The sequence below is a fragment of the Aptenodytes forsteri genome, unplaced genomic scaffold (genome assembly GCF_000699145.1).
Source record: "Aptenodytes forsteri isolate BGI_AS27 unplaced genomic scaffold, ASM69914v1 Scaffold309, whole genome shotgun sequence".
Lineage (NCBI taxonomy): Eukaryota > Metazoa > Chordata > Aves > Sphenisciformes > Spheniscidae > Aptenodytes > Aptenodytes forsteri.
This window is the reverse complement of record NW_008795857.1, coordinates 1,812,560-1,840,184: the sequence shown is the minus strand read 5'-3', so window position 1 is coordinate 1,840,184 and position 27,625 is coordinate 1,812,560. Positions and strand designations below refer to the sequence as shown.

Genomic DNA, 27,625 nt, shown 5'->3' with positions numbered 1-27,625 from the left:
CTTCCCTTCCCTTCCCTTCCCTTTCCTCTCCCTTCTCCTCTCTCCTCTCCCTTCTCCTCTCTCCTCTCCCTTCTCCTCTCTCCTCTCCCTTCTCCTCTCTCCTCTCCCTTCTCCTCTCCCCTTCCCCTCTCCCTTCCCCTCTCCCTTCTCTGTCTGCAGCTTTTCCATTGGGAAACACCATGACCCAGGCCACGTAGGTCAATGGTTAGAGCTGGGACTAGAAGAGATCTTGCATTCTAACTCGAATAGTTAAAAAGGGAGTCAGGGACTTCTGTCCCCTGCAGTTGGTTTACTGTGTAGGTTGTGGGGGGGAAAAAACACCCCAAAACAACTAAACCACCATTGCCCAATTTCCCCCATTTATAGAGGGTGAAAGATGATGCTTTTACTAAAGATGCATATGATAAAGTTCCTTAGGAGTGCACAAAATGTTATAATTCTGAACTGCCTGACAAATGTGATTCCTTCTTTGTGTGCAGTCACAGTATTTAATTGTGTACAAAAAGCTTTTCCATTTTGGAAATTTATAGCCTACTTGTCATGTTATCTGAATGCTCACAACAGCTCTAGAAGTCACTGTAAGCTTCGGATGCTCCACACCTTTGAATATCGCATTTTTGGGGAGTGGGATAAAATATTAAAAAGTGGTAAAAAGCAAAGTGCTTGATATGCCTTGTGAGCAGTTTTTGTGGGTGTGTGCTGAGGCTGTGTGCATGGCAATATTTATAACCATACTAAAGCACAACTACCACCAGATATGTCAAAAATCTGTCAAAGTATGAGCTTTAAGGTCAGCATCTGAATAGCAGCCAGTGTCAGACACATATCCAGTCACTTGGTTATTGTTTATTGTTTCAGCAGAGTGGGGCGGACCCAAGAGGGAGATAGATGAGCCTTTGTGTGTAGTCTAGAATAGGCACGATGGGTACTTCACGCTGAGTGGGACACATCCTGCTCGTTTGAATCAATCTAAACTCCAAGTAATGCTGTGGGAATCAAAGTTCTCTCTGTACTTCCCCTTGAGTAAGCTGCAGTAGCACTTGGCCTTTAGATTTAGAAATGGGAAGTTCCCCCTTGGAATTGAAAATTAATCTAATGGGGTCAGTGAGGGATAAAAACAGAACAGCAAGCAAAGGTTTAAAAAAGGTCAGTTTTGTAGTCACAGCTGCACTTTTTTGTAGTTACGGTCACACGGCTGGGTGAACGTAATGCTTCCCCATGGTAGCAGAGAAATCTGAGGGCCCTCTCTCTCTCCATCAGGGTTTGTTTTGCCTCTCCGTCCCTCTCTCCTCTTCCCGAGATCTCTCATCTTGGTGTTTGGTTTGTGTCTGTCACTCTAGTTGCTGAAGTTCGTTCCTGAAAAGAGCGATACCGACCTGTTGGAGGAGCATAAACACGAAATTGAGCGCATGGCCCGGGCGGACCGTTTCCTCTTTGAAATGAGCAGGTCTGTTTGCTACATTATGGGAAAAGTGCACGGAGGGCTTCTTGGAAGCAGCTGTAATTGTTATTGAAAATGGATCATCTGGCACTGAGGGGGAATGTGCAAGAGATTGTGGGCCAGCATTATACCCTGCATTTGCCAGAAGCCCACAAATGTTACAAATATTTCAGTTCATTACACAAACTTTTTATTGACGATAAGCACTCTCCGTGCTGTCATTTAAGGACCAGTCCCCTGATGACAAGCAGAAATCTGCCTTCTCTGCCTAAGCTTGTTCACACAAAAAGGAATTCAGATCCAACTATCAGATGTAGTGTAGCCAGGGGTCAGGATTTCATACAGATCTCTTTTTCCATTCAGCTATCCCATCTCCTCATCCTCTGACCTTCTTTCTTGTTCCAACTTTGCTACATCCCCAATCAGGATTAACATTTTGTTTTGTTAATTGAGATGCAGCTGGCATCTCCCGTGACTCTCATTATTTTAAGAGTAATGGGAATTCTTCCAGCTCCTTTTCAGTTGTGATCAAAACATGCCTTGAGTTCCTCCATATTCATAATAAGGTTGATTATGTAGTGTTAGATGTTTGAACTATGTCCATAATCCCATGCGCAGGCCTTGTGAGACTCAATATCCAACCATTAGGTTATGTAGGCAGCATACTGGCCCTGGGCTTCAAAATACAGTTCCAGTTCAGTGTTGGCTTTCCTCTACCCTTCATGCAGGATTGACCACTATCAGCAGCGGCTGCAAGCATTATTCTTTAAGAAGAAGTTTCCAGAGAGGCTGGCAGAAGCAAAACCAAAAGTGGAAGGTATGGTTAAAGCTTTTTCTAAGAGTTGGGTAGAGGGGCAGGGAAGGTCAAGAGAGGCTTGTCTTCAAAGGAGGTTCTGTTACATGCGTGCTATGGTTGTAGAGCCAGTAGGTCCAAAGCATGTCATGTGCTAAGAAATGAATTCTGTCTGACACTCTTCTTACACCCATTGACTTAATAAAGTCGGTTTCATGATTGTTACACTGTAAATATGACCTGACAGATGTGACAGTGTGCTACCAGGCTGTGCTGAGTTGCCAAAACCTTTCATGGCCTTTCTGTGCAGGTCAGCCTTCCCTTCTCACCCCCAAGTCCTTGCACCTTCCCTCTCCATGGGGCAGTTAGAATAGATGCCTCAGGATGGTGGAATTCTGGGAATGTGTAACTTACAAGGAGCGGGGGTGTATGGCTTCTGCTTATCGCAGAGAAGAGGTGAGTGTATTCTACTCTGCATTTTCAGATGAGCTCAAGCCTTCCTCCTGTTCTTGCTGGCTATGTTTTTAGAATGTGAGGTCCAGGAGAATAGCCTTGCTCCTGGGTTCAGAAGAGCATCCTGCAGGCTAGATGTAGTGCATCTTCCTTCCAGTTGTCCTGGCTCTGGGTGCATGGGTGTGGGAAGGACAGCGCACACACAGACTGTGTTGCAGCATTTGCTGGGCAATAGTCAGATGGGCATTTTAGGGTACTTCAAATTATGGGCCCACGCATGTTAAAACCACACACTGTGCAATAACCTGTTCATTTTTTTTTCTCTTTTCAAGCCATTCTTCTGGCATCCAAAGAACTCATCCGAAGCAAGCGTTTGAGGCAGCTCCTGGAGGTAGTTCTGGCCTTTGGGAATTATATGAACAAGGGCCAAAGGGGAAGTGCATATGGCTTCAAAGTCTCCAGCCTGAACAAAATTGCAGACACCAAATCCAGCATAGACAGGTAGGCTAGAAGGCCGTAAATGAATTAGTTACTGTGCTGCTGCATCTCTTATCAGCAGCACAGTAATGAAAGTGGTTTTTGTTTGTTTTTAGCTCTGTAGACCATTTAAAATAATGTCCTATTTGGCTTTTAAGTAGTGCTTTTCACTCTAAAAGATCCTGTAGCAGTTAAGACCAGCTATTAACACAGCACTCAAATTCTGCTGTTTCTTTGGGTAATGCACATCTGTTGCTGGATTGTGTTTCTGCAACACTATGCAAAGATGACAAAATGTAGTATTTCACAAATAACTGAAATACGTTTGGGGGGGAGGAGGATTTCTATGGAATTTGCCCTTTATACCAAAGTTTTATGGCCATGGTTTTGCAAAAAAGAAAACAAAAAACTCTGACCACAGTTTTGTATCTCCTGTGAAACATGGCATATGTTTCTGACGCAGGGCTGTCGTAAACTGGCTCTCTACCTACACCAGTAATGGAACCACACGGCATAGCTCAGAGAGACTGAGCCTGGTTGTATCTGGAGCAGCTAAGGAAAATAGCTGGTTTTGGGAAGGTGGAGCTTACTATTTATGGACATGGGCTGCAGGTCCATATACCTTACTATTTATGGACATGGGCTGCAGGTCTTTATAGTGTTATCCCATGTTTTGTCCCTCATCCCCATACTGGTTCTGGAAATTAATCAGCTGTGACTGGGGAGAGAATACCACTTCTGGGCTCCAGCAGCACTAAGGTTTTCCTTGGAGATCTCCTATACCGGCTCTTACTAACTCGCACCTTCCTTGACTCGTGAGACCTGCTGAGACCATAGTTGTGGTGAAATGACTTCAGGCTGTGACAGAATGAATAATGGCAGTAAGAAGCCATAGGAAATTCATCCCTACCTAACAGAGTTTGAACTAACAGAGTTCTGTTTTGACTACCATGATGTCCTTTCTGTATTCCAAGGCTAACACTTGTGTAGCTAATGTTGAACGTTTTTTTGCCTTAATGTAGCTTGGCTTGGTTTTCCATATATTAAATGTCCTGTGCAGATTCTGTTCTCTCACCAGTTCCCAGCTCCCAGGCTGTAGTCTGTGTGAAGCAGTGGCCATCTGCTCTCTTGCCTGTCAGTTAACGACATAACACCCACCTCAAGTAGCTGTTATGGCTGGCTGTTCTCTCTACATGCAAAATTCATCATTTACTTTACAAATTTTCTTAAACGTTCTCCTGCATCTCTGATACATCTCATTTCTATCCACTCCTATTTGACCTGCCATTGCTTTTGTAGTAGTGAGCCTGACCACTACTCGTAAGTATAGCTGTTTCATTACTGTAGCAGTTTTCTTTGCAGCTTCTTCAATCTTCAAGAACCTTTTCCTCTTCTTAGTTAACTCTTAGGTTTTTTACACATTGCCTCTGAGAACAACTCACTTCTCCCTTACGAGTTAATGTCACTTTCGTACTATTAGTTTTTTATTCACTGAAGTATCTGGGGACAAATAGTATACTGTGTTACACAATTTTCTTTTCTGTTACACCATCTACACAGATGGATGGAAGCATGCTGGTGCTTCCAGAATAAATCAAGGCACAATATATTGCTTGAGGTTTTAGGAAAGATGGTTCATAAAAGGCTAATTCATTTCAGTCTGTGATACTTTTCTTTCAATAACAGAACTGCTAACTGCTGATATATTGTTAGTTTTGTTCATTCAAGCACACTTCCTACCCAAATATTTTTCACTGATTTGTCACAATCCTCCCAGCATCCTTTTCCTTCTCACCACCATCTTCCTTCTCATTTCTCCCTTTTTTTTTTTTTTTCCCAGGAACATTACACTGTTGCACTACTTAATTATGATCTTTGAAAAGAATTATCCAGATATCCTAGATATTCAGTCTGAGTTGCAGCATCTTCCAGAAGCAGCAAAAGTCAAGTAAGTCCAGTGCTATTGCTTGTTCCCAGAGCTGGCGTTCCCAGTGATTTCTGTTAACTTAATGATCATCAGTTTTTTCATTGCTGTCTTCTAAACTCATGGCCAGCCTTACAGCTGAAATGCCTTTGCTCACATCCTTGATGTTATTCAGATGTACATCAACAGATAATTCTGGTCCAAAAACATTTGTAGATAACTAAATTGACAGCTTTACTCAGATATGCCTACATCTACTGTATTTCTGAATCACACATTGTAACTAGACTGGTGGTTGTTTGTAATTCACTCACCATATTCTATGGTTGTTCATCTAAGTTGCGTGCTATTTTTTCTGGATAATTGAAGGTTTGTTTCTAAGGCAGAGTCAATCAGATACAGAGGCTATAGTAAGCCCTTTTCAGGAAGATTGTTCAAACTTTTGCACACATCAGCCTCGCACAGAAATGTGGAAAGCATCACGCTTTCTGCACAAATTTCAATGATTTTTTTTTCCATTTCTGGAGGTGTTTGTGGAAAATTAATACACAAGCCATCCCCCCAAAATACCAGCATTTTTTTCTTTCCAAAGCACTGCTCAAAAATCCCTTTGCATATTATTTGCCCAGCCATGATTCTTTGTATAGGGAACTACTCGAGCTAATGAAAGACAACTGAAAAATAAATGTAGGTTCACACTTAAAGGCATTTATTAAGGCTTTAGTGGTGTTTTTGAGATGTAAACTACTACTCACCAAATACTTGGAGGAGATGCCTGCTGACTCACAAATAGGTCCTAACTAGTTACCTGGAAATTAAAAGTCATTTTTTTTTCATACAAGTCTTAGAAAAAAACTCTTGTTTGTATATGATGAGCAGAAATCCAGTATAACGCGTCTAGGGAAGCATGTGTTAACATTATCAGTCGGGTTATATGCTCAGTTTCAATGTAAGCTTGCAAGGACTACCATATGGTAGAAATGCAGATGGAAAAAACAATGTTTGAACTGTGAGGAAGACAAAAATCACATGTAAATGTACTGCTAATGGGATTTAGTAGTTAAGTGGTTCAAGAATCATATGTAGAGATAATCTGAGACCCCAGTAATGTGTGTGCTAAAGCTGAGGTCCTTGCTTATGTGTCAGCTGATTACTGCAAGCTGGCCATGTGGCATACGCTCCTTGCTGGAGGGTCAGGCTCAGCTCACGGGGCAGATGTTCTGAGGGCAACCCCCCTCTTCTTCACAGGAAAATCCCAATCTTCAATGTGACCACAGGCGAGCGGGGTCCGCCTCATCTTACATCTCATACAAAAAGCAGCACAGAGCATTAGCAGACCCCCTTCCCCTCATTTCTAATCATCTGGCGTGGCTGGTGCCAGAGGCCGGATACCAGACTTGATGGGCCAATGGTCTGTTCTGCTACACAGTTCCTGTATTCCTGTGTAACACTGCTCTTTTTGTTTTATCTGCTCTGTGTCTGTCTCCTGTGCAGCCTGGTAGAGCTGGAGAAGGAAGTCAACAACATAAAGACCGGATTGAAAGCTGTTGAAGCTGTAAGTATCTCAAGGTTTCCAAAGTGCCATACTTAAAATATCTCACTCAGAATCAGGGGCACTATATATTTTATGATAAGAGAAAGTGGGCTTTCTTTTTCCATTCCTTTCCGTTCCATTCCAGAATGCATTAACCAAGAAAAAACAAATAAAATCTTCTCATGTGGAGCTCCTGCTGATGATCTTAGCAGACTTAAGCCTAATGAAAAGCTTGTTTGATCTCAGCCTGGAAAGTAAAAGGACAGTTTGACAAATGGCATGGACTGAAAAGAAGAAATAAAATTCTTTCTCTTTCTTACTGAGGGATGTCTGGCTGCTGAGCAAGTGTTTCACATGGCTCTTGGAGTAGTAGTGAACAGGTAGTGCACTTATATGCAACCCTAACCTATCCTAAGCACTCCTTGGGAAGGCAAAGGAAAAGATAGACTGGTTAAAGATGAGGGAGCTGAGCTGGCAAGCAAAGCAACAATGGTGTTTTTTCCTGCTATTAATGAAAGCCTTTTAAGCTGGACTTAGGTTGCCAGTGTTCAATTTGTACTTAGGTAGTACAGAGCCTTCCATCTCAACAGAGAACAGTACAAATGGTGCATTGATGCAGTTGTGTGTACTGAATTACAAGAGTTAAAGATGAGGAATGGGCCTAAACGCTCCCTGGAGTCACAACTTCATGTGTCAGCTGCGGTTCCCCTACCTGGAAGCCTCCTTTAGTTAACATGTTGGGTTTGTTCCTGGGGAAAGACTCCAGCCTTCCTGAGGCAGGAGAGCACAGACTGGGTCACCGTGTTCGGTGGCAGGAGGTAGAAACTCTCATATTTGCCTCTTGCTTTTGCCATTGACATATGTGTGTGGCTTTGAACAACCCCATGGATTTGCCTCCTCTCTGTGAAATGGCAGCTACAAATATCTACCTCTCACAAGGGCTGATGTGAGGAACAGCAACTTAGTGTTTGCACAGCAGTTGAAAAAGTAAAGATTAAAGGCTAAATTCACTCTATTGTCTCTGTCCCTTAACGTCTCCCATTGTGCTGGTTTTGGCTGGGATAGAGTTAATTTTCTTCATAGTAGCTAGTATGGGGCTGTGTTTTGGAGTGAGCGAACGGTTGTGTGTTTAGCTGCCTGCCAGGTTAAGCCATGACACCCATCATCTGCACAGATAAACATACTCTGACCCTAAGAACATCATTGTCTCTTTCTGCAAGTAGAGGAACAAAATCCTATGTTCCGGTTGGTGCTGGCATCTCTTGCCTCTTGGATATACTAAGGCAAGGGTAGTGCTGAGAGACAAGGCAGAGGTCTTCGGAACTCAAGAAGGTCCCTTCTGTGTTTAGCTGTTCTTTGCCCTTTCGAACAGGGTTTTACTAGCCACACTTCTCAGTGTCCCTCTGTGTTCAGGATGTTTCACCTGTCTTTTTCAACTCATGTCAGTTTAATGCTAGTGGAGCATTCCAGATGGGGAGCATTCTGCACTGGGACTGCTGGCAAAGGGACCAGTTGTTGGGAATTGCCTTGGGTAGTTTCTGTGCAAGGATTACCTATCTACAATGAATTCACACAGGACCCTCCAATCCTTCTCATCCACTATGAGACAGTGATGACTTCATTTTCATTTCACCTGGCCTGAGTTTGGTTTGGCTCTGGGAGTAGAAGAAGGGATCTTTGTCCTGTCAGCGGCCCCCAGTCTGTCTGTCTGTCTCCAGCAGTTCATCATGTAATTAGCCAGTGATCCTCCCGTGAAAAAACAAACTTTCCAAACCTTATTTCTGGATTGTTGGGGTAAGGGAGAATGCAGCAGTGAGAAAAGATACTGGTGCATACGTGGAGTGCAGTGTTTGGCAGTTAAAAGCACCTGTCAGGGAAGGCTGACATGGAGTTCATGACATGAAGAGAGGCCCAGTTTTGGCTGGGACAGACAGTTCCCCCCATTGAAATGTGAGTACCTCCTTCTGTTTTGCTTTCTGTGATCGGGTTTTTTGCCCTTTTGCCTCTACAGCCAATTTTTCTTCTCTTTCCCACACATGGGTTCCATGGGCAACCTCTCCTTCTCATTCAATCACCAGCTTCCCTCCTCAGTCTTCTCCCTGCCATGGTATTTTTCATCTGGGGCTGCCATCACCTCCCAGTCTGCTTGCTCAATTCGTGGTTTTCTGGCGTGTAAAAAGCAGCACTATAGCAACAATAGAAGATCACTGTCAGGTGGAAGGGGGAGGAGGGGAAGGTGTGATTCTTGATTCCATTCCAGTGTGTTCTCACCACAGCCTTGGCTCTAGTGACTGAGAAGTTTCTTCAAGGCCCCTTAGGAATAGAAAGCTAAAAATAGTTTCACAGTCAGATGTTCTTAAAGGTACTACTAACACTTTGCCTTCCTGGACTTACAGCTTCTTTGTACAGATAAGACACGTTCATTTTCAAGACATGCATGCAGCTGTTGCCTTTGTGTAGGATGCTCCCAGAAGGACAGTTCTCGGTCTTCTCCAAATCAGGAAGTGAATTCTGTCAGCAGAGCCCTTCTCTCACACAGCAAGAAGATAATAACCACCGCTTGAGAAACCACTGTCACGGCTGAGTCATTTCATCTCTCTAGAGAACCAGCAGCCCAGCCCACAAGGGGCAGTGCTAGCTTCTGCTATTGTGCTGTTATGACTGGTATAGACCATTTCTAGAAGAGACAGAGGAGTTTCTTATTCTCTGGCACCACTCTTGGGCTGATTACATAGTCATGCTAGTTACTTGTGTGGGTTTTTCTATTTTGGAAGAATTATTCTGCAGGGAAGGACTGAATCTGAAATTGAAGGGCAGACCACCTAATATTAATTTTACTTTGAAAAACATTGCTCTCCAGTAACAGTCCTGAATGCCATAGCTTTCAACAGTGAGTAAGATGACAGAACTGTTATACACACCTGCTTGGGGAGGGCAGGGAGGAGGGAGTAGAGCAACTTCCAGCTAAAATCAGCTTAAAAATTAGAATGGGAAAGAGTGGCTGAAAAAAATATGCGTAATTCTTAGAAGCATGTGAAGTGACATTTCCTGCACTTGTAAGGTCCGATTCAAAGTGATTGTAACATAGAGACAATTCATTGCAAAGCGATGTAACTGAGTAGTGCTCCCGGGACCGTCCCTTGTGATGTTAGGAAAACCAGTGGAGAAGAGGATGTAATATAAAGCAAGGGAAGTAGCACTTCCTTAATGTGGATTTTCTCTGGCCACCTGCTCATTGCTTTTCCTGCCCCTTTTCTGCCTTGTGGTCTTTCCTTGTAGTGGTTACATTCTCTTTCCAACTCACATCAGACCAGAAGATATATCACATCTGATTTTAGATTGTTGATGGCCAAAGTCATTCTTTGCATTCAGCAGCACTGTGGAGCAAATCCCAAGGAGTTTCTCAGTGTAGATGCTTATAAACCTACCCAATTGGCTCTGTGAACCAGTATTTTGATGACCAGTAACAGAGAGCACCAAACATGCACGTAGCTGGAGTTGCAGCCAGCACAAAAATATTTTTTTCTGAAGGGAACGGAGGGTCAGATTGTAACTTGACCTGATGTTTCATGCTGCTTTTCCTACAGAGAAAGTAAGGCTTTATCATTCCCACTGATTATTCAGCTGAGAATAAAGATGAGGTCCAGATTACGATTTCATTGTCCCCGTGAGACTGTCAACAGCACACAAGCCAAGCACAGGCATGGGAGACTGCCAGTCTTACTATAACTTAGTCATTTTGAGGAGCTCTGTAGCTCTTTCTGTGCCACAAGCATGGTGAATAGAGGAAGGAAGAGATAGCATGTGTAATCTTGGCTTAAAACTAAAAAACTTGAGCCAGAAAGAAAGAATCTTACAATATTATTTTTCTTTCTGTAGGTAGTAGACAAATAGAGCTTAGTTTCCTATGGGTTTATGTGTTGCCTTCCCCCCCCCCCCCCCAAACCTTATCGCAATAGCCCCAATTTATAACTCTGTGACTTTTATAACATCCAAGCTAACGCTTATTGGTTAGCAGGGTGCTAGCAAATGTTGCACCTGACATCTTTCTGCTTGTTCTTCAGTGGGAGAACCAATTCTGATGTCTTTTTCCTGCCCACCTAGTGCTTTTCAGAGAACTAAAGGGGAGATCCAGAGCTAGAAACTATATAGATTATTCACACGTGTACACATTTCCCCAAGTATACAGCCTTTTGAGTCACCATGGGAAGAGAAGTTGGAAGGAAACTCACTATTAAAAATTTCAAATTCACTTGCTACACAATCCAAGTTCTCTATTATTTGTCATTTTGCATAGGAAAAAAAATGCAAAATTTCATGTACTTGATGCTTAAATGATAAAGCTGCTTTAGAAATTCAACATGTTGATGGCTTTCTTGGGAGTGGTTGTTGTTTGAGGATAAAGGGAACCGTAACTAAGACCTTCCTTCATCCCACCTTAACCTTCCCTCTCATGCTGAAGAGGCAAAACCTTTGACTTAGTGAGAAAGTGGTTTCTGAGTTACAGCTCTGGATGAATGCATGAGGAGTGGGAGCAGAGCATGCTCTGCACTGAGTGAAATAGTTGGGCTTCCCCGCTCCCTTCCTTGTCAGCGAGGAATCTTTTGTGCTTGCCTGTTTATATCTCTTACTTCTTCTCTTTCAGGAACTGGATTATCAGAAGAGACGCATGCGGGAATCAGGGGACAGGTTCGTTCCCGTCATGAGCGACTTCATCACTGTGGCCAGTTTCAGCTTCTCGGAGTTAGAAGACCTTCTCAACGAGGCTAGAGACAAGGTGAGAATACCTTTTGAAGTGTTTGGGGTTTCACTGGCTCAGTCAAAAGCCTGAATCAAAACAGAAGCAGCAATTTCAGATGCTGGGACTGTAGTGAAAAATATAATAGACACTGAAAGTGGTTTAGGCTGAAGTTTCTTACTTTTTCCTAATCTGGTCTGTAGCCATTTAGAATATACTTTAGAATTAAAAGAAGGTTCAATGCTCTTGCCCACTTCTTGCTAATCTTCCTTAACATTATCCACGTGTGGCGTAGAATTGCGATGGCAATGTCTGTACCAGGATACCATACCGTGCTGTGGTGTTGAAGGGACTGCCTTTTGAGCAATCTCTCAAAAAGAGGTCCTTTGGTGATTAGTGATAGTGACCTCATATATTTTACCTTCTGCTTCTGACTTCATCCCCCTCTGCTCATTCAGCTAGGGACATTTGTGCTTCATTTCTTTCCTTTAAAAATGCAGCTCTGCGTAGTTTGGTAACCCTGAATACCTGATCTTTTCCACTTACGCTTCTCTGTTACCGCTTGTATTTCATTGCAAGGATAGAAATCCCAAACATGCATGGTTTGTCTGACGTTCTTGGATCCTTCTTACACAGCCAGCACCATGTGTGTGTTACTTTTCAGGTGCTGCTGTGATCATTTTGTCCTTTCACCGTCTGCATCTTCATTACCAGATTTGTACAGCTAAGGAGGTGCTTGTTCTTTGCTGATGATTGGAGTCTGGCACTAATCCCTCTGTCTCTCAGCTGAATGAGGAAGAATTTATATGAAAAGATCACAAGCATATGAAAATGTTTAGAGAAGAGCAAGTTCTAAAGTAAACGATACGTAATGGCAAATCTGCCCTTGTTGGCTGGCATGTTAAAAGTGCTTGGCTTTATGAAGCAAATGCGTTATTTCTTTTGGATCAAATTGTTTCCACCACTGGTGTCAGTCCTTGTAGCGTTAAGGGACCTATTGCATTATTAATGAAACCTGTGCCATTGGATTGGTAGGCCTTAGATTTTGAAGGACAGGTAAAATACAGACTGAGGATCTGAACAGTAAGAATCCTCACTCATCCAGTCGCGCTGCAGTAATGTCATTCTGTAATTCAAAAGCATTTCCATGCTGTGGAGATAATGTTGGTAATACTGACTTGCAGCTGCAAACACCAGGAGCTACTGGCTGTCAGCTAGAGCTAGCTGCCCTGGCAAATGCCGGTGGGGCAGTAGTTATTACAGCACTCTGAAGGCAAAGCTGGGCAGCCTAACACTTGTTAATGTTGTAAGGAAATTTTGTGGAGAATAACATGCCTAATTTTTTCATTGTTGTCATGTTGCTTGGGGAGATTCAAACTGCTTCCAACATAAAAACGTTCACACCATACTGGCTTTATAATCACAAAACAATATTTTACATTCCATGCCTCCACTAAATGTACTGAGAAAAGCTCAATTTTCTATGGTTTGGGGGCTTCTGTTTTATGACTCGGTAAATTTTTCAACTTCGATATAGATAGGTGCGTATTTCTGGAAGCGAATTCACTCTCTCCTTGCCTTAGACTGCCCGCTTTTGGTTTGATGTTATAGGTGGTGGTGGTACTTTCTTTTGGCATGCTAGGACAAAAGCCCGATGCAGATTCTTTACAAAGTCAGTCAGGGGTTAAAAACCAGCAAGTGGTACATTTCCAGCACAGCAATGCAACTTTTCTTGATCAGGCACTTGCAGGAAAAATGCCGCTCTTTTGCTTTAAGAATAACCAGAGAATCTCCCTACAGACGGACCAATATGTCTGGAAGTTGTTGCATGCTTTTTTAGACATAGCCAACATAAAGCACTGGACATAAAGAGATGTTTTATTTTAATGACTATAACACGCTTAGGAAACGTTTCCCTACCTTCTCCTCGCACACCCTTACTATGTTTGAACACATGCCATTCCAACTTCTGCTCAACCTATGGCTTTGGTTCTTCCACTGGCAAAAAGCTGCTTTTGGACTCCTAAAAGGGAACTGTCTGTCCTTACCAATGCTGAGCTATTTCTCATGTTTGCCTCATATTATTTTTCCCTTCTCTTCTTCCTCTTTTTCCTCTTTTTTCTTAAAAAAGAAAAAAAAAAAAAGGAAAAAGAAAGCTGGAAATTTTCAACAAACCAGATGTGCTTTGCAAAGCCTATAACATCTTCCAACCTCAATGGGCTCTCTGTGTTTGTTGAATCACAAGCTTTTTTCTTACCATGGAAACCTACTATAACTAGCCAATTAAAGGAAGAGAGGGACCAAGACATCTGATTATCCTGTTCGGTTTTTGATTTCTCAAAGCAAAGCAAATTGAAAAAAAAGGTAGTGGGAGAGGGAGGACTTTTAAAAATGTCCTAATGAGCCCAGGAAGAATTGGTCTGGTTCACAGATTTATTAATAATAATGAAGCCCTAGTTTAACAGCTGGAGTTGGATATCCTTCTAAATATAGATGTGGCTAATTGATTGCCGTGAGTTAATCAGAGCCATGTTTCCTCAGCTGGGATTTGAAACAATACAAATTATCTTTTCAAACCTGGGAATTTTTTTTATTTTTTTTAAATGTCTTTAGTATTAGCAAAAGTAATTTCTTTACTCCTTTAAGTTATGGAAACAATCCATTACCAAGGTGTGGCACTGACCCTCTCTGTGGAGGATATTTTTCACAATCCCATGCAGTACTTTTTTTGGCCTTTTTGCTTAAACAGGACCGTTTGCAGTTAGTGGCCATAGGGAGGAAGTGATATTTTAAATTTAAAGGGCCAGGCTGTCAGATGCAGGCATTCATGTTTGCAGAGGAAGCCTTGTAACTGTACTTATCTTCATGCAGTAAACAGATGGCTTGGTTAAGAACTGATTGAAAACTTAGACTGACTCTTAAACAGGCTCCCTAGCACAGCTGGTTCTTGTTCTTTTTGTGTTTTTCTCACTTTCAATACCACTTTATAAGGGAATATATAGATTAGATCAAGGGATAATATTTTCTGCCATTTCCCATAAACTGGAAGGTGGGGGCGGAAGAAAGTGAAATCCTGCCCTGGAATCGTTCACCAGTTTTTACGTGTTTGAACAGATGAAAAATTGATTTTTTTCATCAGAAAGAACAGAATGGGGTTGAATTTTGCTTGTGATTTTTTTTCCCTGTGTTTCCTGTGGGGAAGCAATGAAAATGCCCAGGCAAAGGAACAGTGACCTCCCATGGTATGAATTTTATTTTCCTACTTGAAAAAGGTGACATTTGCCCTATATGAAGCTTTACAATATGCTTACATGTTGACAGGTATGAACTTAGACTGCTACGCTGCTCCGTAACTGTTCTACTTTGTGCTTGATTTATAACAAACCTGTTTTTAAAACATTTTGGATCTTCTGAGAAGAACAAAGTCTGCTTAGTCAGGTATTGCCTAACTTAAGCCTCTCTATAGAGGCACAATGGAGGCCACTGCCTGGGCAAGGCTGATGAGGCAGGTAGGAAAAGCGTCCATCCCCAGTCTTTCTCATGACAGCTCCTCTCAAGCAGGGTGCTTACTATCATGGATACAGGAGTTCAGACTCTGCACGTGCATTTAATAAGCTTAGCACATATAGTAACTGTTTTGAAGAACAGCAAGGCAGTGAAAGCCAAAATCTATTTAAGAAAATAGTCATTAATGGCAGAATACTATGAAGCGCACAGAAATACTGTAGTCTGAGTGCCAGTCATTCATTTTGGGGGACCAGTATTTTCTGTCAGCCACTGGGGCTAATGAGTAAGGAATGGATCAGGACAGAGACTGAGGAAGTCAAAACGAGGTGTGTTACAAAGGGCGTGAGCAGGCACCGCAGCCTGCTGTCAGAAACAGCCGTTTGGTAAATAAATTACGTAGCTGTTGTACAGTAACTTAGAACTGCAGATGCTTCAGGGCAGGTTGGCAACTAACATATCAGAAATGTTTATAGCACCTGTATCTCAATTTTGGGACTGCCAGAGTCACTGTCAAACTCCTGGGAGAATCCTTTAAGAGCGTTTAGGCGCAAGGAGAGCTGGGCCCAGCCCTGCCTGAAATTGGCTGGGCTCTTTCCATTAACTGATCTGAATCTGTCCCATAAAGAGAACAGACATTTATTTGAACTGCCTCGGTACAGGATTGGAGTCTTCATAACAACAAACTCAAGATTACTTCTCTGGGGAAGACAGTTCATGTTGCATGGCGACATGATATAATTAATTCGTGCATTGGCTCCTTGCAATAGCAGACAGCACAGACAGCAGGAAATTTTTATCATGGCTGGTTTTCTTCCTCCTCATAGAGCCCTGTTCCTGCTGTTTCCAGAGCTCTTCTGCCACTGTTTAACATTTCGTTGGCAGGCACAGCAGAGAGTGTGTGTGCTGCTGTCCCGCTTTCCCTCTCCTTGCTAAAATGGCTTTTCAAAATAAACAACTGTCTAAATGATTTGCTTTGGCAAGAAGATGAATTCAGTGGAAAGTTTGGCAGAGGAAGCAGAGCTGGCACTGAGCTTGTGGACCTGTTATATCATGGAGCTTGGGGGCCCTTATGGTGTGGAAATGATTTTTTTAATGAAAAAAAAGAGATACCATCCTGTATTACAGTGGAAAACCTGCTGAAACAGTTTTCCATCTTGCTTTTGCCCATGTCATCTGTCCCCAAATGACTTCAGTAATAAGCAAGTTTCAGCCCTCGTTCCGCGATATTATAGCACGTCACAAAATTCTGGGAAGCGTTTTGTGTGCATGAGGACTTAGCTACAGATTTCACAATTGTGCATGAGAGGGCATGGGAATCTGCCCATGGAGCAGTCGAGTGATTTGTACAGGGTGACACAAATCCTGCGGTGGAGAGCAGAAGAGAGGGCTGGGGTCCAGAGCACCTCGGTCTGCGCCATGCTGCCTCTTACGCCCTGAGCGAGGCAGGCAGTGTGATTTTAGCCACTGTGGGCAGGTAGGAGCCTGAGCTTTGTACCAGGGCTGGGGAGGCTGCCTCCAGCAGCTCACTGCCCCTTGTCCCAGCACCGGTGCATTGAAAAAGCACACGTGATCGCAGAACCAGAGCTACGGGGAAATAGAAGAAGTAATAAAAACAGAGGGGTCTGTTGCAGTTTAAACAGTGAAAAGACGGCGCGGCTCTCTTTACAATAGTGCATTGAACTGATGTAGTGCCCCACAGATGTGAACAACTGATTTTTTGCCATTTCCTATATCAGATTAGTGGGGCAACACTTTCTGTTCTGTAACGAATGGAGAAAGGAAGGCTCAGAAAGGGAGCATGAGTTCCCAAGCCACATCATGGGCAGAGTTGGCAGCGGAGGCTGGATCTCCTGACTTGCCTTCCTCTGCTCAGTCAGCTTTTTTCCAGAGTGGGTAGAGAAAGAAGGAAAATGTTTACCTCAGTGAACTGCAGATTTCTCTTTTGTAGTTATTTTGGTACATCTAGCTCACAGATTTTTGCTTTTCATCTTTCACTGTTTTACAGTAAGTGATTGTGACCTGCTAAGCCATCTTACAGGGCACCAAAGCTGGGCTGTTCTCAGGATTTGTCCGCCTTGCTGCTGCTTAGAGACCACAACACCGTATACTCATGAGTGTCTCTGGAAGGCTCCCAGGCTGCTGGGTCTTTCCAGCACAGCAACACTGTTCCTTCTCTGAGTGGCAGTGGGGAGGTGGTGGCAAAAGCCCCTCTGCCAGTGTGACAAGAACTAGCTGGTGCTGGTAGTTGGATGACAGGCCATGTGCAGAACATTTGCAGACAACACCACCCTCTAATGGAGACTTCCATATATGTAGGATCCAAGAGCCCCAGGCAAGGACCCTCTCCTTTTCAACCCCCAGCCTCCCTAAAAGACTAGGAAACCTCTACAGGCATTCATGGGCTCAAACCAGCTAGGTTCCTGTGTACCCCTTCACTCGCCTTTGCTGTGCACAGGAGGACCGCAGGGGACAGAGGTGGTGCATCACTAGGTACAACAGCCATCTCCTGTGGGCTGCCCTTGGACTTCAGGCTTCACAGGAGGTGGACAAGCCTTCCTTCTAGCTGGCAGCTCTAGTCACTGCTCTTAATTTGTGCCTTATTTTCAATTTTCACAGGAGTTAACCACAAGTTAAGTGGGAAGAGATTCCAGGTAGCACATCTCCTGTGAGCAGTGAGCTTTAGGCGCTCTATGGGTTCAAGCAGAGGTGGCAATGCTTGTGCTGAAGTCTTTCTCTGGCACTCCCACTTCCCTGGCTGATTGTCATGCCGGAGCAGGCAAGCCAAGAAAATGTATCACATGGAGATGCATTATCTCCCTCCGCGGTATTGACAGCCTGTATTCTGTCTGCTGAAGAGCTGGTGCTGGTCAGTGTGGATTGCTGTGAGACTGCTGCACTTTCCTAATATTCAAGGAGACTATGCATACTTTATATACAGAGAAAATACATATATACAGAGAGGGGTGGGGAGAGAGAGAAGGTGTGTGTACATGTGTGTATGTGTCTTCAGAGGTTTCAGAGAAAAGGAGTTAAAACAGAGAAGTAATCTGTTGCTGTTTTCATACTCTGAAGTCCCTCCATGACTTTCTGCTGTAGTGCTTCCTTCAACTCCTGCCATGTTTGGTAGCTCAAAGCAACTTGCATTTCTTCCAACACTTTTTTTTTTTTCAGAGACTTTGGGTTTCTTTGTTTGTTTCTGGCTGAGAACACAGCCTTTTTAAAGAAAAAAGAAGCTATTGCTTCAAACTGTTTTGTGGGCCTGGCAGGGAAAGCAGAGGAGGGGAGATGCTGAATCTCTCAGGCTGTGCCAGAAGGAAGTTGCTTTCCTTAGAGGTTTCTTCCCCCTGCAGTTGACTGGGAGACATTGTTTATGCTTTACCTGGTACAGGGCCAGAGGGGTTTATAAGACCTGCTTCCAAACTCATTTTGTCCTTGGGATTGGAGCCTGAACTGTTCTTACTGTGTTTTCCATTCTGCAAGAGCACCCACCTAAGGAAAGGGAAGCTGGGCTGTGTTCGTATGAGCTGAATACATGCACAAGAGAGTTTGAAGGCAGTCCATAGCCTGGGAGAGTCTGGGTTTGATTTGCTAAATGTTGAGGTCTGTAAGGATGCTCTGCTGCTCAGTGGTGGTGTGTTAAAGTGCAAGCAGGGAATGCTAGGGGAGCTGTGCATCAGGGCACTAGTGCCATCAGGAATGTGCTGCTGGTGCTGCCTGTTGCAATACAGAGGTTTCACCCATGAAGGTGGTTGGACAATGATACAGCTTTTGGATGTGTACACTTACACAGGGCTTAGTGGACATGTGCGTACATGCTGTTGACAGACTATATGTGAATGCATTTGAGTGCATTTTGGTGAGTACAGGGACATGTTTGTGAGTATGAGAGAGCAAAGAGGAGAGTATAACTACTGTAGGACTGATGTCCAAGAGCCAGGGGTTGCTGTGAATTTACCATATCCCAATCAGGACTGCCCTGTGACTGAAGTCCTGCCAATTGGCTGCCTCCACATGTGTCCTGCAGCCTCAACATTTGCCTTTTAAAATAAAAGCTACTTGTGATGTATTCACTCTCTTTTAAGTCTGCCCGGGAGCCCTGGCTGCTTTCCTTGCCCCTCTCTCATGCCATGTCTGTCCATAGTCGCCTCTCTCCCAGGCAACACCCTGACTCAGAGGACTCCAGAGTGATGGATGACATGGCAAAAGGCTCCTGAGAGGACAGACTGTAACGTTTTTGAAAAACTAACTCCAGCCATTTCAAAAGTGGATTTGAGGGGAAGCTGGAAGGGGAAAGGATGGGCTTAAAACTACTTGTTTGGTAGTTAGGATGGACTAAAACTACTTGTTTCCCCAGCTAGCTCACTGTCTTCCGTGCCCCTGCTGTCCCACAGCTGCAGCTGAGAAGTGGCCAGATGGTCATCCTCTGAAATTACTCCATCACCCTTAGGCACTGAACATTTTTTTTTTTTTTTATAAATGGACAGCTAGTGCTCTCCAGCACCATTGGCCTGTGTTGCCCAAAGCATATCCAGGAGAGCAGATTCTTCAGGGACAGAGGCACCTGCCTTAAGGAGAGGCACTTCTGTTGCTGGGGGGTAGTTTCTGCTCTTGCCACATGAATGGTCAGAGGGTATTGAATTACATGTGTAGTTACTCATAAGCTTTCCTTGCTGTCTTCACTAAACTGCCTGCCTAATTATTGCTCTTGTGTTTTCTGCCCCCTTGACAGTATGCCAAGGCACTGAAGCATTTTGGAGAGAGCGAGGGCAAGATGCAGCCAGATGAATTTTTTGGCATCTTCGACACTTTCTTACAGTCATTTGCAGAGGCCAAGCAAGATCTGGAGAATATGAGGAAGAAAAAGGAAGAAGAGGAGCGCAGGGCACGCATGGAGGCCATGGTGAGGACCTGGGCACAGGACGGTGTTTCCTTCCATTACCTTTTCATGTCTCAAGAAAGAAAGGTTGAGAGCGCCTATTCTGATGCTCATGAACTGTCACTGTTTTGTGTCCTTCTCCCTGCCACCTCTCTTTGGCATCTTTCTCTTCACAAAGGATGACATTTTTCCTGATGGCTGTCCTGTCAGCTCTCAAAGGCATACTGTTTGGCTCCTAAATTACCATCTTTTGGATTCAGATACCAAATCTAGCCCTGCCTGTTCTGCCCTGGCACTTTGCAGGATGGTGCTGCCCCTGCCCAGTGCCAGACTATCCTGCGTTTGGGCTGCAGGCTCTGTGCAAAAGCTCTGGGAGCCAGATCTCCCTCAGTCCTGCCAGCTGGTCAGCTTCCACTCAGACTCCATCATCATCTGCTGCATGCTTGTCGCCTGACAGCGTACAGTGACACAGTGAATGTCCTGGCACCTGCTGCAGCCCGCACTGGCAGTATTTCTCTCTAGCCAGCCTTAATGCCTTGATTACTGGGGCGCGTCTGGCCTTGACGTGGCGAGAGAGCTTTTGTGCATCGTTGATTTTGCTGCTGGGAGACAGACATGTGTGTCCCCAGGGGTTCATGTGAACCAGCCTCCCCCTCTAACCTCAGCCTTTCCTGAGGCCTGAGAACGGCTCAGCAGTCCCCTGCCTCCTTCCCCCCTGCCGGCACTTTAACCCCGGCTGCCGCCATGGCCCCAGGCCTCGCTGTGGGGAGTTGCTGCTTTAAATGTTTGCAGTGCCAAAAGCACTGGTTTGTGCCTTTCAGAAGAGAAGAGAGGTAAAACGCCAGGATGCCAGCAGCTTTACTGTTGGACACAGGGATAAAACGTCGGGACTTAGGCTCAAGTTTCCTCTCAGTCAGCCTGGAAAGTGCAGGAGCCCACTGTTAAAGGACTAGGATGGTTTCGTAGGCCTAATACACCATGAGAAAGGTTGCAGTTTGCTTATGGAGTCTTCCTGCAACGTGGGGCTAGCGTGCAGAGCAAGCGACCTGCTTCTTGACAGCTGCATCCCTCCCTTGCCATTTCCACTAATGTTGGAGCTGAGCGGTGCGGGGGGATAACTGAGCTCCCTGGAACTACCCTAGGGAGAGCGAGGGCATCATGTTGACAGGTGGACCTATCCAATGATTTGTAAAATCAGCAGTTCTGTTTCATTGCTCTTTGTGTTTATAACCAGTTTCTCCTTCGAGAGTCAAGGCAATATGCCTTCCTCTTCCCATTACTGCAACACGCTGCACCATGCAAACATGAGCTGTTTGGTGGATAGAGTTTCTGTTGATGTTTTGATATCTCTCACAATTTTCATTCTCCAGTATGTTTAGCTTGTGGCTTTCTGGGTTTTTTCCTTTCTTCTTTTCCTCCTTCTGCAGGACCACAGCCTTTCTGCCTGTCAATTTAGCTTGCTATGCCCCAAGCGCAAAGCTGTTTGTGACAATAGTAGTGACAGTGGTTTGTATAGACACATCCAAACCAACTTTAAACTCACTAGGTTAGGTACTGTCAGCATAGTAGGTGCTGCCACAGTAAGGTCACTGCAAGCCTGGTCCCAGAAGCTGGGTAATTACTTATGCCAGCATCACTTGTAGACTGTCATTTGGCACAGCTACTTTGCTGGCACTATTCTACTGTAAAATTAGTGCAAAACAGCAGCAGCATAGACAGATCCCATGTGTCCTCTTTGCTCCAGGGTGGTAGTGCTTTGTGAGGCAAACATACTATGCTACTCATTCCTCATCTCTCCTGCTCTCTGCTTGCCTGTGCAGAAGAAGGGAAGCCCAGCACGGTCACCTGTTGCTCTTGGCACAGGTAATGGCCTTGTGGATGAGCTCCTGATCTCTTTTTTCCCTGAAACTGTACTGATGCATCTTAGCTGCTTCTTGGCAGTGTACCTAGTGATCTGGCATCTCAGTTAGCTAATCCTAAAGCTCTGTGTGTTTCTCCACAGCTAAAAGAGCAGAGGGAAAAAGAGAGGCGACAAAAGAAAGCGAAAGCTGGAAGCATCTCTGAAGAGAGCGGGGAGTTTGATGACCTGGTGTCAGCATTAAGGTCGGGTGAAGTCTTTGACAAAGACTTATCCAAGCTCAAGCGTAACCGCAAGCGTTCGGGGAACCAAGGCTTAGAGACAAGCCGGGAGCGGGTGGTGACAAAGCTAAATTATTAATTACAAGAGGAAGAAAAATAATCAACCAAAAGAAGGTGATGAAAAAGTGCAAAACAAGGAAGATGAATGTGTGCGATGGCGCCTGGCTGACAGCTGCCCCAAAGGATTTCTTTGGTCTGTGGCTAGAGACGTTACCTTTCCATGATCAGCTTTCCTCTCATCCCTCTTCAGTGCTCCTAATTTGAACCATTATAAAAGTGCCTCTGTGGAGCCAGCAGGGCCTGTGACTGGGCCATGCAGAGCCGACAGATTTGCTTCTGGGAGTTTATTGTGTCATCAAAGTCCTCATGGTGATAACAGAAAGTACTTGGGCCTTGCAGACTGCCTCACAGCTGGAGAAAGATAATTGTCTGTGTGCCAAAGCAAAAACTAGTCACTATCTCCATCTTGCTGATAATAAGCAAGACTAATTTCAGAGCAGCTCTGTAAACACCTGTTGCTTCTTCAAGATCTAGACTGGCCTTCAGGAGCTTGTCAAGATGTGGTTCTCGAGGTTTCCAATTCCCTTCCAGAATTGGATTTTATAAGCCATTGGTTAGCACCTGAAAAATGCTTTTGATCTCACGTTCTGTATAGTATTTTTGTGTGGCCTACACTGTCCAAATCAAGTGATGCTCAGCCGGAAGCATCAGGTTCTGGAACAAATTGAAATTCAAAAATCAGGATCAACATAAAATGCTTTGCAAAAGTCTTTTGGATTCTGCTTTTCTAGAAGCAGTTTTCTGGAATTTGTTGATGGTTGAGCCTCGAAGCTATGAAATGCATCTTCTAGGAAAGAAGCTCTGGCTTTTCTTTAGAAAACTAAGCCACTGCCAGGTTGGGATTACAAGTAGATGACTGTGGAGCCTGTTGTCATTGCTGGAGGGTGGGAGGGAAACAGCAGAACATTTCTTACCTGTTTGTGCAAGATTTCTTAGTGCAGCCCAATGGAAATCGGGAGCTCCCTAGTATCATCCACAGGTCACAAGTAGCAAAAAACAAATGGGGTCACTGGCTGCAAGAAATGAGATTTCTTTTCCACTTGATGCTAGCTGTGATTGCTGTTGGCGTGAACTGGTCTTTCTGTCTAACAGGCTGATCTTCACTGCACACACCCCACTCCTACCTAGGGGAATCACGTAACTCAGTAAGATATGAATGGTGTTGAAGGAGAGCCGTGGAGCCCACAGCCTTTTTCATTTTGAAGGGATTACTTGGGATGAACCAACAGAGGGTCCCATAATGAAAACTGAGAATTTTTCCAGGACACAGAATTGTGTAAGCTGAGCAGGCTTTGGAGATGGGTTAATTCATAAGAAAAAACATAGACTTGTGTTTAAGCTACATGTATGAAGCACACAGCGAAAAAGCAAAAGAACCCCAAGAAGAGGCCTGAATTCTGAATTCTGTGTGTCTTCATGGCTCTAGGAAAGGGATTGGATTATGTGGGCTGTCATGGGCTTTTTTTTTTTTTTTTAATTTTATATTGTCTTCCCTGGAGAAGAAGAAAATAAAGAAATGGTGATGGATTCTTCCTCCTAGACAGGAAGAAAAGAGAGAATATTTGAGAAGAGGGACACGCCATCTACAAACTATGCATCAATAGTCAACAGCACAAAATGTCCAGGAATCCCAGGGAAGTGAAAAAAGCTCTATTTGTCACTTTAATAATTTGGTTTGATTTTTCTCTGAATGTCACTTAACCTCAGGCTCTGCGCCGAGCCTGCAGAACAGAACTTCCTCTGCCATGCACGCTGCCTGATCAGTATTACACACTACCAATATTGGAGAAGCAAACTGTGGTGGTTTTCTGAACACTTTGAGAGTAAAATAATTATGTAAACTATGGAAAGAAGCAAAAAAGTCAGAATTGTTAAACTCTAATGTTTCATTGTTTACTGAATTTTGAGTCTCCCACCCCAGTATTTCCCTATTTACGACATTCCAGACTGCCGCGCCTCTGTATAATACTCATCGTAAAGAGCTGGTATCTTACAAGAGCTGGGTGCATTCTCCTCCCTTACTATCCCACTCCCCTTCTGGGATTAGCTATTAACAGCAATGCCCATTGCAGTGGACACAAGCACCTTGTAGAACAAAGACTGTATTTCATAAAGGTTTTTGAAAGTTTAAGAAAAACTCTCACTTTTTTAAGCATTTTTATTTTAAATTACAAAATGGATTTTTAGAAATGTCTCTTGTAAATTATATTAACAAGCTCCTTGCTGCTCCCTGAAGTAGACATGCTATATCCCAGCCCTTTTTGTTTGTCTTGTTTTAAAGCATGCCATATAACCTATGCCATGTAAGCCGTATGAGAGGTGGTAATATGTGCCAAATTGGTATACAGTTGAGTTTAGATTTGGATAATCCCTGAATTCCAAAGATGATGCTTTTAGGGATTAGAACATTGCAGGTTTTTTCCCCTCCTTGTTCTCCCTGGGTTTAGGACTCTCCCAGAAATTCAGGTGTAGTGCCAAGGTTAGCCCTGGTGCAAGATGATGTGACTCATGGCTCTGTCCAATTTACGGCTGCTTGCTTCCTCCCCAAGTACTTGTTTGATAAGGCAGACTGTCAGCATGGCAGTGCTGTCAGAGAAGAAACACCTCAGGGCAAAACCCTTGAACAGAAATACAGCATTCCCCCCGCCCCGATATTTGTCAAAGCAGGTTTGTGCTGTGCTTTTTGAAACTGAAGTCACTTTGCCAGGCCACAAATGTAGCAAAAGCAGGGAAAGTGATAAGCCCTCTGTCCATTTGTGTACACAGTTCAACACCGATTTAAAGAGATCCTATATGATCATACGTGGCACTCCAGCCACACTGACAGAGTCAAAGAAATCTGCTGTAGTTTTGCCACCTCCTTGACTCATACAGAAATAATAAGAGATTGTGCAACTCCTATAAATCAGCTGTGGGATACTTACTGGGACTGACAGAAAGCTCCGAGTCGTGCCCCTGATTCACTGCAGCTCAACTTTCTCAGCACTCCAGTGGCCTAAACTCCTGTTTTGAATCTGTGATGGTGGCTGAAGGCTTCATTCAGCATGCTGGACAGTCCCCCCGGCTCTTGACTCCATGGTGAATGTTCATAAAGAAGGTTTTGGAAAAGCTCAGTTACACACTGAGGCAAGCAGTGATTTCATATGTGGTGACAAGCAGAGAGGCCCATTAATAGGTCTACTGTATGAGATGAGGCTGGCCACACAGAAGATAAGGAAAAAAGTTGGCTCTGCTCTAGGGCCTGGCATCAGATTCTTGCTGAAGCCAGGTTTGTCCTTGTTTGTCATCTCTTGGGTACTGTGAGTGCACCTCTGTTCTTCATCAGCAGTTGTGGTAGAGTTGCTGAGCGCTAAAGGAGAAAGGAAAATCTTATTCCTTGTCCTCTAGTGCTAGCAAAGCCTGAGCCAGGTATAGCAAGCAGTCATGAGGTGTATAACGTTGTGGCATACCCTCTTTATCGCACTGAGAGCTGGAGAAGAGCCAGGGTCTGCTGTTGTCCTTGCACCTGTGCCTAGCACCTGCATGTTAAGTGAAATCATTCTGTCTTTGGAAATAAGTGGAGGAGGAGGAGATGTGAGAAAGAGGGGTATAATCGAGGGCTTGTTCTGCTTCCTGCAGAAATGTAGTCATTGCTAACTTCACGATGATGTTCTTCACACCTAGAAGAGGAGGTACTTTCTAACCCTCCAGTCCTTGTCCCTAGAGGTCTAGTGCTCACTCACTTACTTCTGTGTCTCTGCATTGTTCTTAAGCAGGTTGCATTAGGATGACCCCAGAAAAGACTGAAGAACTCCCTTCCTCTCCCACTCCCTTTGGTCTGGGTCACTCTTCTCAGCTGGTCATAAGTCTCTGGAAATGCTACAAGGCAAAGTGACTTCAGAGCAGCAAGGCCCTTTCATGCCCTGCAGCACAGCTATCATCCGGGCACCGGTTCCCTATGAGAGCAGAAGTAGGACTAGCATTCAGGGGTAAGAGACTCCCCACTAGGGAGACGACATGGGCATCCTTCAGAAGCATTTCTGTAATGTGTTCACAATGTCTGAGGAAGGGAAAGGAATCGCGAGGGGCCCTGGTGGGAGACTGTGGGGCAGGTGTTTCTGTAATGGTCAGCCCCACTGGCTGAATCTTTCCTCTTCTTTAGGAAAGCTCACACTGAGCTGGGTTGCATGGGAGAAGTTTGTGTCAGGAGTTTCTGTGAGGGGAAAGGAGATCAGTTGTACAGTTGATGATGTACATGATATATGCAGTTTTGTTTCTGGGTTGGTTGTTTTGAGTTTTTTGTTTGTTTGTTTGTTTGTTTGGGGGTTAAATGATTTTTAAAAAAAAGGTTTTAGGAATCTCTAAGGGGAACCTGTAAATCTGACACCTCTATTTATTTTGCCTTATTTTAGTTCGCTATGTTTGTATGTATACACTGCATTACAGCAAAGACTATTGAGACCGTGCCAGGGCATTACACCGGCTAGACAGCTGGCTTGGCTATTGTGCAGCAAGCTGAGCTAGGCAAGGGGATGCGTGTGAGCAGTCTTGGTGTGGGAAGGGAGGGATAAAAAACCTTTCCTTTTGCTTTTGTCATAATCACTCTGGTCCTGGGAAAGCATGCGTTTTAAAGCATGTGGTAAACTGATGCAGGTTGGTTATTTTAGAACACTTTGAAACCTGTTTATTTCTCATCATGAATCACGGTGGGAAGATTGAGAAGAGTTAAGCTACACAGTTGCTCTCTCAAACTTCACCCTTCCACGCAAATTCTGGCTATAATGCCAGAGAAGCTGGGATAGATGGGCAAAAGTGGTTCACACCTTGTAACTTCTCACCAGAGTTAACGTGCTGGTGGGACAAACTGGGACAGTTCTCCTTCCTCAGAGCTAGTATTCCTTCCTATCTTCAAGGCCAAGGAAGAAGGATTTCCTCTAATTCCGCTCTCTCCTCCTCCATCCCACCTCCCCAGATCATCCAGGGTAAACAAAATCTTTCTACTGGTTGGTTTTCTACCTGTGGAGTCTCTAGCAATCACCAGGTGTTTGGCCATGGCTCCTTGGCTTCTGTACTCGACATAGGAGATTTCTGGTTGCCTAACATCCAAACAGGTAGCCTCCATTGGCCACCTTAGCTTCTGTTATCAAAGGTTGAAGAGGCCAACCTGGGTAACACAATTTGGCCAACTGAAAATATAGAATTTATTTATCTATGTATCTATATAAAAGCAATCTACTACATCTAAGCAGTAGTTTTGATGACCAGAATGCCCTGAAGTTGGCCAGATTTTGCTCACTGTGCCTGCTGAGAAGGATGCCATTAGTCTAGCATGGTGTTTTGGCACCTCGTTTCATGAGAGAGTCTGGATGCTTAATAGATCATAGAATCATGGAATCTTAGAATGGGTTGGGTTGGAAGGGACCTTAAAGATCATCTAGTTCCAACCCCCCTGCCGTGGTCACGAACACCTTCCACCAGACCAGGTTTCTCAAAGCCCCATCCAACCTAGCCTTGAATGCTTCCAGGGATGGGGCATCCACAACTTCTCTGGGCAACCTGTTCCAGTGCCTCACCACCCTCACAGTGAAGAATTTCTTCCTTACATCTAATCTAAATCTACCCTCTTTCAGTTTAAAGCCATGCCCTTGTAAAAAGTCCCTCTACAGCTTTCTTGTAGGCCCCCTTCAGGTACTGGAAGGCTGCT

General features: G+C 44.2%; 1 protein-coding gene across 1 annotated transcript in view; it reads left to right on the top strand.

The window, feature by feature from the left end:
* DAAM2 (dishevelled associated activator of morphogenesis 2) overlaps window positions 1-23,060 on the top strand; it is a 130,489-nt gene extending 107,429 nt beyond the window's left edge. Inside the window, exons 17-24 of the mRNA XM_019473261.1 lie at window positions 1,341-1,447; window positions 2,170-2,258; window positions 3,020-3,188; window positions 5,005-5,112; window positions 6,583-6,643; window positions 11,268-11,399; window positions 19,597-19,767; window positions 21,746-23,060. Of these exons, the coding sequence (XP_019328806.1) occupies window positions 1,341-1,447; window positions 2,170-2,258; window positions 3,020-3,188; window positions 5,005-5,112; window positions 6,583-6,643; window positions 11,268-11,399; window positions 19,597-19,767; window positions 21,746-21,961 (1,053 nt within the window). The 3' untranslated portion in view covers window positions 21,962-23,060. The remainder of the gene's footprint in view (window positions 1-1,340; window positions 1,448-2,169; window positions 2,259-3,019; window positions 3,189-5,004; window positions 5,113-6,582; window positions 6,644-11,267; window positions 11,400-19,596; window positions 19,768-21,745) is intronic.
* Window positions 23,061-27,625: the final 4,565 nt, after the last annotated feature.